Source organism: Cetorhinus maximus, chromosome 10 (genome assembly GCF_964194155.1).
Source record: "Cetorhinus maximus chromosome 10, sCetMax3.hap1.1, whole genome shotgun sequence".
NCBI lineage: Eukaryota > Metazoa > Chordata > Chondrichthyes > Lamniformes > Cetorhinidae > Cetorhinus > Cetorhinus maximus.
The window spans coordinates 6,750,162-6,768,163 of record NC_135888.1 but is presented as its reverse complement, the minus strand read 5'-3'; the positions used below and the strand labels follow the sequence as shown (position 1 = coordinate 6,768,163).

At 42.2% G+C, this 18,002-nt stretch overlaps 1 protein-coding gene across 2 annotated transcripts in view; it reads right to left on the bottom strand.

Moving 5' to 3' along the window:
- The window catches only part of LOC144685421 (uncharacterized), a 222,521-nt gene that overhangs the window by 169,478 nt on the left and 35,041 nt on the right, over nucleotides 1-18,002 (bottom strand). Inside the window, exon 6 of one of the 2 annotated variants that reach the window (XR_013577725.1) lies at nucleotides 14,030-14,778. Coding sequence is in view for 1 of the 2 variants with exons in the window: in XM_078549884.1 (XP_078406010.1) it covers nucleotides 14,163-14,778 (616 nt within the window). In the remaining variant the exon portion in view is untranslated. Of the gene's footprint in view, nucleotides 1-12,445; nucleotides 14,779-18,002 lie in introns of those variants that run through there. The other variant, XM_078549884.1, reaches the window with a different exon arrangement.

Sequence of the window (18,002 nt, the reverse complement as noted above, 5' to 3'; positions counted from 1 at the left end):
CTGATTCAGAGTCTGATGATGAGCCTCCAGAGTCATTCATGAGGCAGCAGATGTTGGATGTCCAGCACAAGGTGCTTGGGGATTTGGAGGAAATATCAGAGGCATTGCTTGCTTTTTCCTGGATGTGGAGGTGTCCATCCAGGTTGTGTGCACTTTGATCAACCATTCTTTGGAGCATCATGCTTCGTCCATGGACAGCTTGGTGACTGTCCTGGAGGGGCAAATTGACCCTATTTCACATGCAATTATGGTTATGCACTCCGAACTACAAACCATCGCCCTGACTCTGAGCTCAGAGGCCAAGAGCCAGGGTGACAGGTTCACTGATCCAGCTCCTGGGACCTCGTATGAAAGCAGTGAAGACCATTTAGTCATTGTGATGGAGGATGAGCAGCTGCTGCCACCATCTGGAGGCACCTCTTGGGGCACCTCTAATGGGAGCAGCCTCTCCTCTGCCCACCCACCATTGACACAATCCTCATTGATTGCCGCGGTGACAGAAGCTACGCCTGTGACTCAGCATAAATCTTCTAACATGTTGGGGCCTCAGCCGCACAGAACACTCATCAAGGTCATCGAGGGGAAAGGGAGTAGCAGATCAGCAGCCTCTCCTGTGCAGCAGCAAGCAAGCGGGGAGCACAAGGAAAGGATTTAAGAAAACTCCACAATAGTCACCAAGCGGGTCACATGGGTGCATCTTGTATATGTAATAATTAGATGTGCCATAGGCAAGATGTCAATAAACCTTATGTTTACAATCCCTCATGCAGAGGTTCATTATATGTACATACATATACACATACATACAAAATAGGAGCTGAATTAGGCCAATTGTCTCCTTGAACCTGCTCCGCCATTCAGTGAGGTCATGGCTGATCTGTGTATTTCTAATTCTACATTCCCATCTGCCTCGATAACCTTTGATTCCCTTGTCTAACAAGAATGTATCTACCTCCGCCTTAAAGATATTCAATGACCCCCGCCTCCACCGCCTTCTGAGGCAGAGTTCCAAAGTTGCACAACCCTCAGAAAATTTCTCCTCCCCTCTGTCCTAAAAAGGCGCCGCCTAATTTTAAAACAGTTCCCCCTAGCTCTGAAGAAGAGTCATATGGACTCAAAACAATAACTCTGTTTCTTTTTTTTTCACATTTTTTTCCACACATGCTGTTAGACCTGCTGAGTTTTTCCAGCACTTTCTGTTTTTGTTTCAGATTTCCAGTATCCACAGTATTTTGCTTTTATTCCCCCTAGTTTTGGACTCACCCACAAGAGGAAACATCATTTCCGTGTCCATCTTGTCAAGGCCGTTCAGGATCTTATATGCTTCAATTAAGTCACCCCTCACTCTTCTAAACTCCAGTGGAAACAAGCCCAGCCTGTGCAATCTATCCTCATTAGACAATCCACTCATTTTGGGTATCAATCTAGTAAGTGCCGTTGAATTTTTATTGGGAACATATAGTTGACTTGTCAGTATTGGACGCAGTTCAAGATGCCTCAAATCCTAAGGACTCAATGGTGAATGTGTACCCACAGCTTGCAGGTGAATAGCCACTCTGACCACAACCCAACCTCTTTTAAAATGGAAGTCTCCCTCACTGTTAATTCAGCTGCCATCAGCCATGCTTCAATCACTGGGGCATTAGGATAGGCCAAGGCTCCACATGTCAGGAACTAATGGAATGCACAGGGGTGATTAGTTGAATTTTGTTTGGAATGTTGCATGTTTAGTTAGATAAAGCTGGTATGGAATGGTTGTTTTGTGGTGGCTTTGATTTTAGCTTTGTGGCCAAAAGGATGCTCTGATAGGATGTATCGGAGGAATTATCAGGCATGGAATTGTAGTACAATAAGGATCCAGGGTTGTGATCACAGGAACAAAAGTCAAAGTAGATGCTCATGGGTGTGCTGACTACCTCCTCCCTTCCTCCTCCTTGTCCTGAGATGACCGCTTGGGTGGTAAGGGCAGCGCTCCCATGATGCAGCAGAGCGCCATAAATCTGCATACCCACCCTGGTGAGCACTGCAGGGCTGCTCTAGAGCGGTTGAGGCACCTGGACCATGCTTTGCTACCCCAGCTATCTGCTCGATGATGTTTCTCATGGCAGCATGTCTGTCATTGCACGCATGCTGACTGTGTGGTTGAATTGTGAAGGGAACCATTTGTTGAATGGAGAGCCTTTGTTGCCCAGCATCCACTTTCCAGTTCTGTAGGGACTGAAAGATTGATCAATCAGTGGGCTGGTGCAGAGCGAAAACATCATGTCTGCTGCCAGGCTAGTGGGCATTTGCCAGCATGATGTTCTGAATGTGGTCACACACCAACTCCACATTAAGTGAGTTGTAATCTTTGCAGTTGTAGTACATCACTTCGTTGAGATGTGACATCTATGTGTGCAGTCGCGGGAACACTGCATCATCGGGAAGCCTGTTATCCTGGCAAAGATCATGTGTGCGCTCTGTCTGCTTCTCAGAGAGAATGCAATGGAGTCCCCACTTCAGACATACAGAGCGTCTGTCAACTCTCTAATGCAGCAATGGATGGTGAACTGGGAGATGTTAGATAAATTGCCTGTTGCAGCCTGAAGGGGTCCCGAGGCAAAGAAATTCGGAGCCACGGTCACCTTCACAGTCACTGGCAGCACCATCCTCACTCTGATGTGAAGCTTCAGGTATGGTTGCAAGAGATGGCAAGACTTTTGTAAATACCACCTCTGAATAACAGGTGACACACTGCTCCCGGCTTAGTGAGATAAGAAAAATGCTCCTAGAAGACTCTTGGTGAATAGAGTCTTCTGCTGAAAGCCCTTCTCCCCCTCCTCCCTCTGAGAGCAGGTTGTCTCGTTACTTGATGCCCCTACACCATTACACCATCTCCTCCTTGCATGGCAGCCCAAAGGGGGACTGTCACTATTGGCATCTATGACTGGAAGCAAGTGGTGTGCCTAGAGCCCTTGCAGTTACAAGCAACATTGTCTTTATGTGCAGACTTCACCAACTGCAACAAACTCCTCAAAACACTTGGTACTACCACAAACTCAAACAGAGCCAGTGAAAGTAATCAGCAACTAACCAGCAAGTTGTTGTACATCTTGTTCTGTTGAAGAGTCATACGGACTCGAAACGTTAACTGTGTTCCTCTCCGCAGATGCTGCCTTACCTGCTGAGTTTTTCCAGGTATTTTTATTTTTGTTTTGGATTTCCAGCATCCGCAGTTTTTTGCTTTTAGCAAGTTGTTGTTGATCCCTTTAAATAGCACTGGTAATGTTGGCGGTTCCTTTGTGTAGTGTTAAAAGCTGCATACTTCTGGTGCACACTCATAATACCCTCACCCAGATGGCATTTAGTGCTGGGCTGCCAGAAATGAATGGAAGCAGTACAATGCCATTTTGGTACTAAAACAGCATCTGAAACTACTGACGCAATGAAGCCAAATTTTGTGGTCAAGAGATATTAAAAGCATGTTGAGTGAGAAGGAGCGGATTACACTAAATGGCTAATGTGGAGGAAAACACTTGTGCAGATTTGGTGGGCAAAGTGGTCTGTTTTAGGATATTGTAACATTTTATGATAACTTTTTTATCTAAGATTGAGAGGAAAATTATATACTTTAAACTGCTCTGAAACTGTTATCCTGGAACTATGGATGGGATTTTCCATGTCTGCTGGCTTTGGGCATTTCAGTGGCGCAGGCGGACAATATATGCGATTGGTTTCATGACAGCATGAAACCAGTTTGCGATCATCTGTTCCCGCATTTCCTGCCATCGGATGTCAGGACCTCATTGTTACACATCAGCATATAAGGCCAGCCTGCCGGACTCATTTTCCACCCCCCACCCCTGCTGGATCGCCTGCCCATGTCGGCGGGAAAACACGCCAGATGTGTTTCACAACAGCACATAAGTGATGTGCTTTGGCAGGTTACAGTTCACTGGGGATTTCAAGGTTTGTTTGCCTACCTTGCTTCGGTCAGCATTCTCAGTCATCAGCGCCAGGCTTCACAGACAGCACCACATCACTTTTAGGGGGGTTCATGGGTACGTCTCTACCTGCCAGATTAGCCAATGGCTGCAAGGCAAGGTCTTGCTTGGGGAAGGGGAAGAAATGGCTTCAGGCAGGGAAGAGGCTGCAGGACAAGAGCTGTACCGGGAAAGGAGGGTGTTGGGGGTGGGGGGGGAGAGGTGGGGGCGGGGATGTGAGGGGGCGGGAGGGCGGGGAGGTTTGGGGGGAGGTGGGGGCGGGGAGGTGGGGGGAGTGGGGGGGAAGGGGTGGGGCACATGTTGATCTGTGCAAGTGGCCTCAAAATGGTGAGGGCTGAGGACGCAGTCTCCAGAGGAGATGAGGCCATATGGACATGTGAGGTAATGTGTGTTAGAGTAGGTGTTGATGCCCCTTGAGCTGGCAGTGAGAGAGACACCAGTGAATGTATGATGGACTTGAGTGCATGAGATGGTGCCGTACCCTGGTTGCACGGATGAGATCATTCATCCTCTATCTGCATTGGATGGCCAACTTTTTCTGTGCAGCATTGGCACTGACCAACGCTGCCATTGCCTACCAAGCCAGAGTGGTAATGTAAATGCCCCTCCTGGGCCAGAGTGGGGGTAGAGGACATCACAGTGGGCCTCCACGGCACCCAAAAGGCATTCGAGGGCTGCAGTCCTCTTGCCTTTCGGGGTCATGTTTTCTTTGTTGCAGTCCTGGGCTGGAAGCACTGAACGTGGCTGTAGTTTAAATGCGGTGCCTGGCATGATGAAGTGGCGAGATGATGGTATGGCGGGTGAATGAGAGCCCACCCACCATGGAAACAGTATGTTTCCCAGGATTGCATAAGTAATGCAGCAGGTTTGGGACGATATGGCGTGAAAACGTCGTTTTACCCACCCGCTACCGCACTTAGGGCAGAATTATCCCAGATTTGCACTATATGTTTGGAAGTTTTACTTACTTCATTATTAATGAAAATGAATATAGCATTTTAATAAGCCAGTTTAATGTGTCTTCTGGAATAGCATGCTTTTATACAGAGCTTCAGTGTACACCTCAAATAGGACATGTTGGCCATAGAACACAGGACCAAATCTCTCTCATTACACAAGGTTAAAGATAGTAAAATGCTGAAGGGTGAAAATGAAATGCAAAGCACAGCATGCAAACAAAGATCTCCAACTTATCCCCAGTAATTTACAAAAAATTCTCATCTACTGATTACTTAAATTGACTTTTCTGAGAAATGGCTTTCTCAAGACAATAACTGCATATTGCATAAATGCATTTAAAACAAAAATGATTCTGAGATGCAGTGTTGACAAATAGTCACAATTCAGACCATTTGGCATCTCCTTTCTGAGCTAATTGTTGTACATTATCATTGCATGCAGAAATATTCAGTAATGAGATTTTCAGATAAAAAGCACAGAGCTGAGGTTGGCAAAACGTTAATATCCTTCTTTAATTCTTGTATCCTTTTGTGCAGACATTGTATAAATGAGACGAGACTGTCTGTCTGGTGAATAACTAGCTAAAATAGGCTGGGAAGCTTAAGAAACCATTTCCTTCCCATGGGAATCACACTTGTTTCTTTCGAGCACATTTGTTCAGTTATTTATTCTGTGTTGGTCTGCGCCTGAATAAATGCATAGAAGTTGTAGAAGGTTACTCACATGTTTGGAGCATGCTATATGAATAATGGGCTGTATTTCAGCCCCTTATTACCACTTTATTCCAAGTTATGGTTAGACGTAGAAGAATAACTCCCACAAATTGCTGATGATGAGGTCAGTGTGTACATAGGATAAAACTTTGCAGAAGGACCGTTTCAGACCTCTACGACACCATGGTCTTGAATATTGCATATTGAAATGCTCGCCTAACTTTATAGATTATCGGAACTGGGACATGATTAACCATCAATTAATACTTCCTGCCCCAAAATAACAGGCCAGGATTTTAGGGCCCCACCATGGTGTGTCTCCTCCCAATCACCCCTGTGCTCCCACCGTGTGGATACGGCGAGTCATTTAAATCTCCATTCTGTAATATCCCGCCAAGCAGGAGGGACTGTAAAATCCTGACCATGGAGTAAACCAGATAAACATGCACAATGCAATGTAATGAGCAATAGTCACAAGTATCAGACTTTGCTACTTTGCACTGAAAAATTACATTGGGGGTAAACCAAATAATAAAATATGATGTCTCTTCATTGGCCATATTCTATTTTGAAATTCCATTCAGTACAATACTGAGAATAAAATACTGTATTATATATATTATGTGCTTGGTCTGAAGACAATTGTGTTGTCTAATCTGAATCCGTTTATCCATAGTAATTGCAGAGCGTAGTATGTAGGTTTGGTGTATAGTTGTCTGTTGAATACCAGCTTGTTGTGGTGCATAGTTCACTGTCCTCAAAGAAAATAGTGGATCCTATGTGCTGAATAACATGGTTGTGAACAACTGAAATAGGAATAATTTTGTTTTTGAGCTCACACGGACTGAACTTTTAATTGCAGCTTAAGTTACTTCACGAATGTCTTCTGGACTCTGGGTTTAGTCATCTTATATTATCATAATTCTTTTTCGATTGCCCCGAGTTAACAGTTGCATTGTAGTTAAAGATATTGGCTATTGCATTAATAGGATTCATTAACAATACAATATGATCACATATTTTCAGGGTTTAATGGAATTTACAGTGCCCAGATATTTACATTAGAATTTCTGTATTAATTTTCATTCAGTTTCTTCAAATTAAACTAGAAAGAAATATTCAGAATAAATTACATGAAATAAATTTTGAAGCTGGCAATAACTTGGTTGTACAATTCTAGAGTCCAAAGAAAATATAGGATATAAGACATAAGCTTGTAATCTTCACACCAGCTGCATTAGAGCCAAGTATCAAGATCAATTCTTTGCTAAAAGGAGCAAGAACTTGAGCTCATTTTTCACACCATGGCTGATTTGGGTGACATTAGCAGAGTCTCAAAGGCAGGTTTTCCAACTGCAATGCAATGGTATATTGGCCAGGAAGCCCTAAATAGTAAGCAGAAAATAGCAGAGTAGGTGAATACTTGACAAAAAAACTTTCACAAGATCAAAAAAATTGGGGATTTTTACCTGTTGCAACCACCAGATTATTCATAAAGGTAAGTTAAAGTTCACCAAACCATTCATATTGCATTTAAAATGTCAATAAAAATGAATCTAGAAAAGATTGCTGGCACCAGTTCAATTCTGAACAAATTTTTGGATAACCTGCAATTTCATCTGTGTGCCTAAGTATGATTATAAGCACCAACTATCTCCTGCTTATGATGTTCATATAGTGCCCAAGATCAAATCTGGAGTGTTTGTCATAGCTCATTTTTGGGTTTTCATTTCAATTCACTTTTAATCATTTATAAACATTACTGTATATTTGTAAATGTTTGGATGCTTTGAAACTGGTTGTTATGAGGCTATGCCCCTGTATTTTTGAAAATATAATTTTTCAACTTTCAACTGATGGCAGCTTTTTCAATTTGAGCTAAGACAGAGCAAAATGCTTAAAAATGAAAGGCCACGTTCCAAGGTGAAGGTGAGAGACCAACAAATCACCCTCAGGGGAGTGTGAAGAGACAGACATTTCCTATGATCAAAACTCATAACTGTTCAAGGAAGAGACATTAAAAATGCAAAGAGTTGGGTATTGAAATAATGGTAGCCACAGACAGACCCACCTCTTGGAAATGCACAGTGGGTGAAGTATTTCAAGGCAAGGCTGCCAACCATGAGAGAGAAATTGCAAATGACACAGGTGCTGTCCAGAAAGTCTTCAGCAGAGGAAATAAGCTGAGGGTGCTCTCTCTCCCTCTCTCTTATGAAATGAGTGTTGCCTGGTTTGAGAAGCCAACTCTACCAGAAATCTATCCACGAATCGAGATCTCATAATTTAATTGTAACAACATCTACATCTGACCACATCCAAGAAACCAGCCAAACTAAATCGGCTGCAATGTTTAAAATCTACGTCTCCAGGACAATCAAAGGACACTTAACCGTATATTCTTACCTTTTTTATTGGACTCTAACTCCCCTTATTTCTGATATGTGTGTGTCCTAATGACTGCATAAGGGCTGAATGCTTGACATTGTGTTTTTATTATTTTTCTTGGGTTAAGGGGTTAATAAATTTGCTCTCTCTTTGACTCAAGAAAACCTTGTTTGATTGGCTCCTTATTGCTCACAGCTTAAACAGTAAAATACATTCTGATTTGCTAAAGACATATCCTCTTTAAAAAGAAATTTAAACCTTTATTGTGAGCAACCGAGGAGGTTGAATAGAGGGGAGTCAGTTCACTCCTTCTCACCTGATTGTGACAAAATTGGGGACTTGTATGCAGAATTGTTCCTGCAGACTGACAAAAGAATTGGAGTGGGGAAAGTAAATTGTTCCTTCAAAAGCAATTTAAAAACTGCAAAAGGTTTTCTTGGGTCTATAATACTAAAGTGCTAAAATGTCCATATTTGATGTCAATGCTTTCATAGAACAGGAGGAGGTAGCTGTCGAGAATAAAGGGCACTGTCCTTGGAAGGATTAAAAGGTATGGCTAGGCACTTAAGAGTTCCGCCTGAAAGCTGAAAAAACGGAAATTTTAAAACGGATGGTGAAATATCGAGAGGTGAAAATTAAGGACACTGAAACAGATAAATTAGCGGCAGACAAATTATGATTGTAACAGTGAAAATTGGAACTGGAATTTGAGGAACAGGAGAAAGAGAGGCAGGAACAGAAGGAGGAGAGAGAATTCCAGGAAAGGGAAAGAGAAAAGTAAGAGTTTAAATTAAAACAGCTCGAGCTGAGAAGGGAGGTTCCTATTGTGTCCATTGAAGATATCCCTAGTTCAGACTTATAGGCTGAGATATTCAAGTTTTCCAATTTAATCCCAAAGTTTGATGAAGAGGTGGATACATTCTTTGTCTCTTTCAAAAGGGTAGCACAGCAGTTAAAGTGGCCAGCCCAATAATGTTCCCTGCTATTGCAGAGTAAGCTGACAGGAAAAGTTCACAAGGTTTACTCTCTTTTGCCTGAGGAAAGTGCAACAAGCTCTGAGGCAGCAAAAAGGGCTACCATGAATGCGTATCAGGTAGTGCCCAAGGCGTACCATCAGAAATTCTGTACCCCCAGGAAACGGCCTGACTAGACATAGCTGGAATTTGAATGGCTTAAGTAGCTCGCTTTTGACCAGTGGATATGGGTGCTTAAAATTGGGGCCACCTACAAAAACCTTCATGAAATAATTCTCCTCAAGTTCAAAAACTCCACACCCTTCCCGCTAAGAACTCACATAAAGGAACAGAGAGTAACAGGGGCCGGACAGGTAGCAACCCTAGCTGATAATTATGAGCTTGTCCACAAACATTCATCCCAAAGGAAACCTTTCCCTAGTCACCCCCGACTGAGAAATATAGAAGGTGGGAGAGTGATAGGAAACTGAGCACCCATGGGAGAGAAGGGACAGCTGGATACAGAGGAGGCCCTCCTCAGCCAGAAAGTATGGTGCTGAGAAGAGGAGAGAGACCAAGAAGCCTGTGTGTTTTAAATGCCACAAGGCAGGACACCTCCGTGCTGATTGCTGGAAGTTACAGAAAAAACCTATGGAATTTATTGGGGCACACAAACCCTGCGCAGAAAATGGGAGTCAGACAGAGAATAGCTATGACTCGGACTGTGGCAGCAAATCCCTCTAGATGCACTACTGTGAGAATGGGTGAGTTTAAAAAAATCCTTGAGTTAGAAGGGTTTTGTATCAGAAGGAAGAGTGGATACATTTTGCTTTGAGCAAGGCGAGTAAGCCTATAGTGATACTGAGGGATCCAGGGGCCAGCCAAACTACTGCTGGGAAAAGGTATGACCTTTCCACCAGATAGTAAAGTAAGTGCCAAGGTGTTAGTGAAAGATATATGCCCAACTCCTTATACCAGGTGCACCTGGAGTGCAACCTTGTCTCAGGACTGGGTGACCATGGTAATTGTCCCCAGTTTCTCTGTGGATGGGGTCAACCTGGTGGGATCAAAAGTGATAGCATCCCCAGTAGTCTCAGAGAAGCTGAACAAGGTCAGGGAGACAGAACAGTTGCAGGGAAAAGTATCTAGCATTTTCCCTGACTGTGTGTCAACCTGGTCTTTGGTCAGACAAACTTTGTCAGAGAAGGCTGAAGTGGCACGGCAGACAGATGACCCTGTTTGATTATTTGAGACCTTTTCAGGAGTCTAGAGGGCCCTGAGGAGGTAATAAGTAGGTCTTCCTTTGTTGTGGCTTAGAAAGTCAACCTTTTGTTAAAAAAGTTAGCTCAGACTGTCCAAACTGAAGCTGAGGCAGAGGCAATCCCTGAATGCTACCACATTAAAAATGATGTGCTGATGAGGAAGTGGAGGCTCCCTCACAAACCTGCAAACGATGGGTGGACAGTGATCCACCACATAATGTTGCAGTCGAGGTACCATGGGGAAACATTAAGGCTAGCACATGAAATCCCAATGGCTGGGCGTGTTGGTATACGAGAATCCCAAGCCAGCATCAGCCTGCATTTTTACTGGCCACACCTTCAGAAGGATGTAGTAAGGTTTTGCAGAACCTGCCATATCTGCCAGGTTATGGGAAAAACCCCAACCTGCAATAAAACCTACACCTATGATTCCTGTGCCAGCTTTTGGGGAACCATCAGGCAAGGTGCTAGTGGACTGTGTGGGGGCCCTGCCAAAACAAAAGGTAAGTATATCCTTACCATCATGGATGTGGCTATTCGTTTCTCAGAGGCTGTTCTCCTAACAACCATATCTGCCAAAATAGTAGTGGGAGAATTACCATAATTTTTTACCTATATGGACTTCCCACTGAATAGTATTCCAGAGACCCAGGGTAATGCGCTGGGGATCCAGGTTCAAATCCCACCATGGCAGATGGTGAAATTTGAATTCAATAAAAATATGGAATTAAAAGCCTGATGAAATCCATGAAACCATTGCTGAATGTCATAAAAACCCATCTGGTTCACTAATGACGTCCGTACCTGGTCTGACCTACACGTGACTCCAGACCCACAGCAATGTGACTGACCCTTAAATGTCCTCTGAACAAGGCCAATTAGGGATAGGCAATAAATGTTGGCCTGGGCAGCAATGCCCATGTCCCATGAATAAATAAATTGACACCCAAGACTGCAGGAAAAAGGAAAAGTTGTGTCATGTAAACATGATAAAACAATATCAGAGCCCAGAAGGGAACAAGCAGGTAATGGTCTGTGCAATGACAACAGACCTGGAGGATGAGAAGAACAGTGAGGAAGAATTGGAGGCAGACATGCGTGAGGTTCACACTGAACTCCCTACAGTCAAGCTAGCAAACACCGAAATTCTAGTTAAATTGGACACCATATTCATCCACCTAAATGCAGAACAGCGAGGAGACCTGACAAGGCTGCTCACTGCATTTAAAAGCATCTGTTGAGACAAGCCAGGCTGCACCACTTTAGCTCTACATGAAATGGATGTTAGAAAGGCCCCCTCCCAAAAGGCAACTTCCAGGTCCAGAAAAGCTAACCCAGGTTCGGGAGGAGATTAACTACATGGTGGAGCACCAATTAATAAAACCTAGCAGATGAGGCTGGAGTTCCTCAGTTGTGCTCGAGCACATTGACTACTGAAAGGTTAATGCAGTGACCAGAGCTGACTCCTACATGAACCCCCATCTGGAAGACTGCAAAGATAGAGTAGGTAACGCAGTCTACATTACAAAGATGAATTTACTCAAAGGATACTGGCAGGTTCCCTTGACTGCCCGGTGAAGGAAATCTCCGCCTTCGTAGCTCTGGATGGGTTATACCATGTTGAGACATGCCATTTAGACTCAGAAATGCCCCAGCCATCTTTCAAAGGCTGATGAACCAGGCAGTGGCGGGTTTATCCAATTACGTAGTATACCTAGACGGCCTCCTAGTGTACAGTGACACCTGGGAAACTCACTTAGAACAACTGGAAGCCCTCGTCCAGAAATTACAGTCAGCTGACCTAGTGGTCAATCTTACAAACAGCGAGTTCATTAAGACTCAGGTGACCTATCTAAGAAATGTGGTGAGTCAAGGACAAGTACTGCCCAGAGCTGCAAAGGTAAAAGTAGTAGTAGGGTTTCCCATTCCCACATCAAGACGGGAAATCATGAGATTTTTAGGGATGTGTGGGTTCTACCACAAGTTCCTCCCAAACCTCTGCACCATAGCTGCCCCACTGACAGATCTAGTACAGAAAAAAGCAAAAGTAGTATGGACTGAGAAATGCCAGGCAACTTCGAGAAACTGAAAACCATTTTAATAAACGGACCAGTGCTAACCAAGACTTTAACCAAGCCTTTAAAGTAGCCATTGATGCTAGTGACTTCTGGGTAGGGGCTGCCCTCCAGGAGAATGAATCCAGAATAGAGAGCCTAATTGGGTACTTCTCCAAAAAAACTGAACAAACCTCAGAAACAGTATTCTAGGCTAGGAAAAAAAACCCTAGGTTTATTACTGGCTCTCAAACTCTTAGAGATATATATCCAAATATAGACAGATCGCATCCAAACCGACCACAACCCTTTGACCTTTGTGGAGAAATTCAAAACTCAGAATGTAAGGTTATTCCACTGGAGTTTGTTTCTCCAGCCATATCACCTAAAAATTATCCTCATAGCAGGTAAATTGAATGTGATTGTGGACACCCTGTCCAGAACTTAAAGAGACCCAGTTAGAATTGAAAGAATAATCCAGACCAAGGCTGAAAGTGAATGTGTTTTTTCTTTATTTTGTGCTTTCATACTTTGTAATGAAATGAGAGCGAATCACATTTCATTTCTTTGTGATGGGGAGGTGTTATATGGCTATGCACCTTTATTTTTGAAAATATGATTTTTCAACTTTCAACTTACTGGAACTTTTGCAGTTTGAACTGAGACAGTTCAAACCAGCCACTAGAAAGAGATTGCAAGTAACACATGCGGTGTCCAGAGAGTCTTCAGCAGAAGAAACAAGCTGAGGGCGTTCTCTCTCTCTCTCTCTTTCTTTTGAAATAAGAGTGTTACCTGGCTCAAGAAGCCAACTCTACCAGAAACCTACCAGCAAACTAAGATCTTGTAATAATTGCAACATTCTTTACATCTGACCGCATCCAAGAATCCAGCTAACCTAAATCTGCCGCACATTTAAAATGTACACCTCAAGGGCAACCAAAGGACGCTTAACCATATATTCTTTTACCTTTTTTATTGGACTCTAATTCCCCTTATTTCTGATACCTGTGTGTATGTGCCCTAATGACCAGATAAGGGCCGAATGCATGATGTTATGTTTTTACTATTTTTTTCGGTTTTAGGGGTTAATAAATTTGCTTCTTTGACTCAAGAAAACCTTATTTGTTTGGATTCTTATTGCTCACAGCTTAAATAGTAAAATACATTCTGACCTGCAAAAGGCATATCCTCGTAAAAAGAAACTCAATGCCGTGACCAACTGAGGAGGTTGAATAGAAGGGAGCCAGTTCACTCCTTCTCACTTGGTCGCAACACTGATGCAGTATTACTAATTATTCCTGTAGTGACATCAAAGATTGCCAACATCTACAATACGTAAGTTATTTCTCACTTGATAAGCTGCCAAGCCTTTCCATATTTGCTTCCAATAATCTTAACTTTAAAAAATCCTCACTGCATAATAATGCTAACGTAGAATCATAGATCACAGGAGGCCATTGACCCATTATGCCTATGACAGTTCTTTGAAAGAGCTGTCAAATTAGTCCCATTTCACTGTTCTTTCCCCATAAACCTGGAATTGTTTCTTTTTCAAGTATATATCCAATGCCTTTTTATATTTACTATTCAGTCCACTTTCACCACTGTTTCTAGCAGCATACTCCAGATTATCACAATGCACTCCATAAAAGAATTGCTCCTTCACGCCAATCTGGTTCCTTTGTCAATTATCTTAAACTGTGTTTTCTAGTTTCTGACCCTCCTGTCAATGGAAACAGTTTCTCCTTTACTATTAAAACTTAACACAAAGTTGAACACTTTTATCAAGTTTTCCTTTAGCCACCCCTTAACTTCCTATATAATCCAATGATCAGCTTTTTAAATGGCAACACTACTGTTTGGTATGTGGTGACTTATTTTGGGCCATATGTTCCCTTGAAATGTATTGTTTTTGATGAATGTTCTGAGATCTACCCAAGAAGTTAGTTTCGTCACTGACAGCATAGTGTTCAGGTTTCCAGGTACTGGATCCAAAGGTATTTGTTTTCTCTTTGTCATTCTCTATGCCGGGAACAAGAGTAGTATTTTCATTGGTATTAGACTGTGAATTGTTGATATATGTACCCTCCTGGAGTCTGTTGGTATTGTCCAGTTCAGCTTCCACGTCATATATGGTTAAATCGAACATTGGACGGTTGATGTAATTGTGCTTTAATGGTTGTGTTTGGTTTAGTCTGCTCCAGGGATCCTCCAATATTTCAGAGTACTTTTTTTGTTCTATTGAATTTACATTAACTGCAGCAGCAGGGACACTCTTCCTTGCATGTGTTAATCTTCTCTGCACGTGATCTTCGAGTCTACTGCCAGGCGGAGATGCCCAGGCAGAATCTTTGATCCAATTGCCATTCTTCTCTTCTTGCTTTGTTTTAGTATTTTTGTAATTCTGTTTTCTCTTTAAATCTCCACTGGATACCTCAAGATTCTGTGAAACATCTTCACATGGTTCCCTGTGAGATAAGTTAAAACAAAGATTTCTCAAATGACGAATTCCAGTGTTTTTACCATTCATTCTGTTTCCAGCAATTTTCATTTACACTACTAACTTTATAAACATATGCTCCTAAACAGAGACACTACATTTTAAAATGTAATGTTCTGCTGAAATTTCTGAAGGTATAATAGCTTAACATGTCAATAGTGTGATACTTACATATTACAAAAGCTTCAAGTTCAATTTCTGGTGTGCTAAGTTAAATGGATCCCCATTTTCAGAATGAAGATGGGAGGAATGTGGGCATGATAATTGAGCACACAACTGTGAGCATGGGAGGGTACAGAATGAGGAGCCAACAATTATGCTTCTGATTGCTATTCAATGCCTTCACCCTCTCCATTACAAATCTGATTATGTGAATTTTGAATGACAACAGACTCGGCCATAATAGTCTATAACAGTCAAATACCCTATCAACACTGTCCTGGTGCACGTGAAATATACTGACTTTGGTAAGGTACTATGGCACTGACAGCACCCCTGAAATTGTTTCCCCAGCATGCATCTTTCTCCCTCTTCAGGAGATGAGACGTAACCAAAATGATGTGTTTTTATCCAGGTTTCCTTTTGGTAACTGCTTCTGTAGGATAACACAGTGGATGTAATGTATTTGCATTTTCAAAAGACCATTGATAAGGTACTGCATAGTAGACTCATAACTAAGGTCAGAACATGTGGAGTCAGGGGAGAGGTAGCAGAATAGATAGCAAGCTGGCTACAAAATAGAAAACAGTGCAGTTGTTAAAGGTAGCTACTCAAATTGGTATAAGGTGAGAAGTGGTGTTCAACAGGGTTCAGTGCTGGGACCAGTTGTTCACAATTTATATGAATGATTTGGACTTAGGAATCAGAAGTTAATTTTCAAAATTTGTAGCAACACCAAATTGGGAGGTGTAGCAAGAGTGTGATAAAATACAGGAAGATATTAATAAATTGGCAGAATAAGCAAGTAATTGGCAAATGAATTTCAACATAGCGCATTTTGAAGGGATAAATAAGGAGGCTACATACAACTTGGATAACAAGAGCCTGAATGGGGTAGGGAGAAAGGGATCGAGAAATAAGATACAAAAACCACTAAATAATGCAGATGAAGAAGTCAATTAAAAAAAAGTAAACCAAGCACTGGGGTTCACTTTTAGAGAGACAGAACTGAAAAGCAAAGATGCTAAGTTAAACTTGTATAGAATGTTGGCTTGACCACACTTGGGAATACTGTGAACTGTTCCTGTCTCCATATTGTAAAAAGGATATTGTAGGCATTGGTGAAGGAGCAAAAATGATGATTTTTAAAAATATTCATTCAAGTAATGTGGCGTCGCTGGCTAGGCCAGCATTTATTGCCCATCCCTAATTTCCCTTGAAAATGTGGTGGTGAGTTGCCACCTTGATCTGCTGCAGTCCATATGGTGTAGGTACACCCATAGTGCTGTTAGGGAGGGAATTTCAGAGTTTTCACCCAGTGACAGTGAAGGGACAGTGATATAGTTTCAAGTCAGGATGGTGTGTGGCTTGGAGGGGAACTACCAGTTGGTGGTGTTCCCATGCATCTGCTGCCTTTGTCCTTCTAAGTGGTACAGGTTGTGGGTTTTGAAGATGTGGTCTGAGGAGCCTTTGGTGAGTTCCTGCATTGCATCTTGTAGATGGTACAGACTGCTGCCATTGTGCGTCAGTGGTGGAAGGAGTGAATATTTGTGGATGGTGTGCCAATCAAGTGGGCTGCTTTGTCCTGGATGGTGTCAAGCTTCTTGAGTGTTGTTGGAGCTGCACTTAACCAGGCAAGTAGAGAGTATTCCATTACACTCCTGACTTGTGCCTTGTAGTTGGCTTTGGGGAGTCAGGAGGTAAATTACTCACTGCAGGATTCCTAGCCTCTGATCTGTTCTTGTAGCCACAATATTTATACAGCTAGTCCAGTTCAGTTTCTGGTCATTAGTAACCCTCAGGGTGTTGATAGTGGGGGGGTTCAGCGATAGTAATGTCATTGAATGTCAAGGGTGTCATGAAGAAATATTAATTATAATGTTATTGGAAATTATTTTTAAATTGGACTTGTAGTAGGGTCTGTGTCTATGTGTGTGTCTTAATTGGATTGAAGCCAGCTAGTCTGCATGCTTTGATGTATAGTAGTTTGAGATATTAATTAGATAAATGTAAGGAGTAAAAGGTAAAGTACAATTTGTATTTGTTGAATAAACCATTCAAAAGAAGGGGTAAAATCTTGCACTTAGCTGGGAGACACAAAGAATGTGTTGATATTACTAATAACATTGGTGGAATGAAAGGATTATTGTTAGGAGGGGTAAAATTTAAAAAAAACTAGTAATACAATGGAAAATTTACATTCAAAGAGGAAGCTAGGTATAAACATTCATGTGAAGAGTCGTGTGTGTGAGTCAGAGGCATGTAAGATCTAACCAGCCTGTAAGCCTACAACTGTGCAAAGGAACCAAAGTGAAAGGAACCTCATTTTGAATTTGTAAGGTCAAATGTGCTTTGCCTGGTGTTTGTTTAAAGTCTACGGGTTATTGTTGCCTTGGTGAAGATTTACCTGGGAGTGATTAATTTGGGGATTTGTTTAAAAGTTATTATGGGAGTAATTTGTAGACATGTGTATGTGTTTAATTAGTTGATAAAACTAAATTAAACATTTATTAATTTATATAAAAAAAACTCTTGAGGCTCGGTGGTTTTATTCCTGAATTCAGAGCTGCATCTCAAACATACCAATTGAAAATATAGGTTATGACAGTTGTTCAAGTTTCCTTCTGGGATTTGAACAACTCAGCCTTTAATCAACTGCTGTGTCATAACAAGGGGCAATGGATAGATTTTCTCTTGTTGGAGATGGTCATTGCTTTGCACTTGTGTAGTGTGAATGTTAGTTGCCACTTTTCAGCCCAAGCCTGGATATTGTCCAGGTCTTGCTGCATTTGGACATGGACTGCTTCAGGATGCGAGGAGTCACAAAATGGTGCTGAACATTGTGCAATCATCAGTGAACATCCCCGCTTCTGACCTTTTGATGGAAGAAAGGTCATTGATGAAGTAGCTGAAGATGGTTAGGTCTAGGACTCTCCCCTGAGGAACTTTTGCAGTGATGTCCTGGAGCTGAGATGATTGACCTCCAACAACTGCTACCATCTTTCTTTGTGCTGGGTATGACTCCAATCAGCG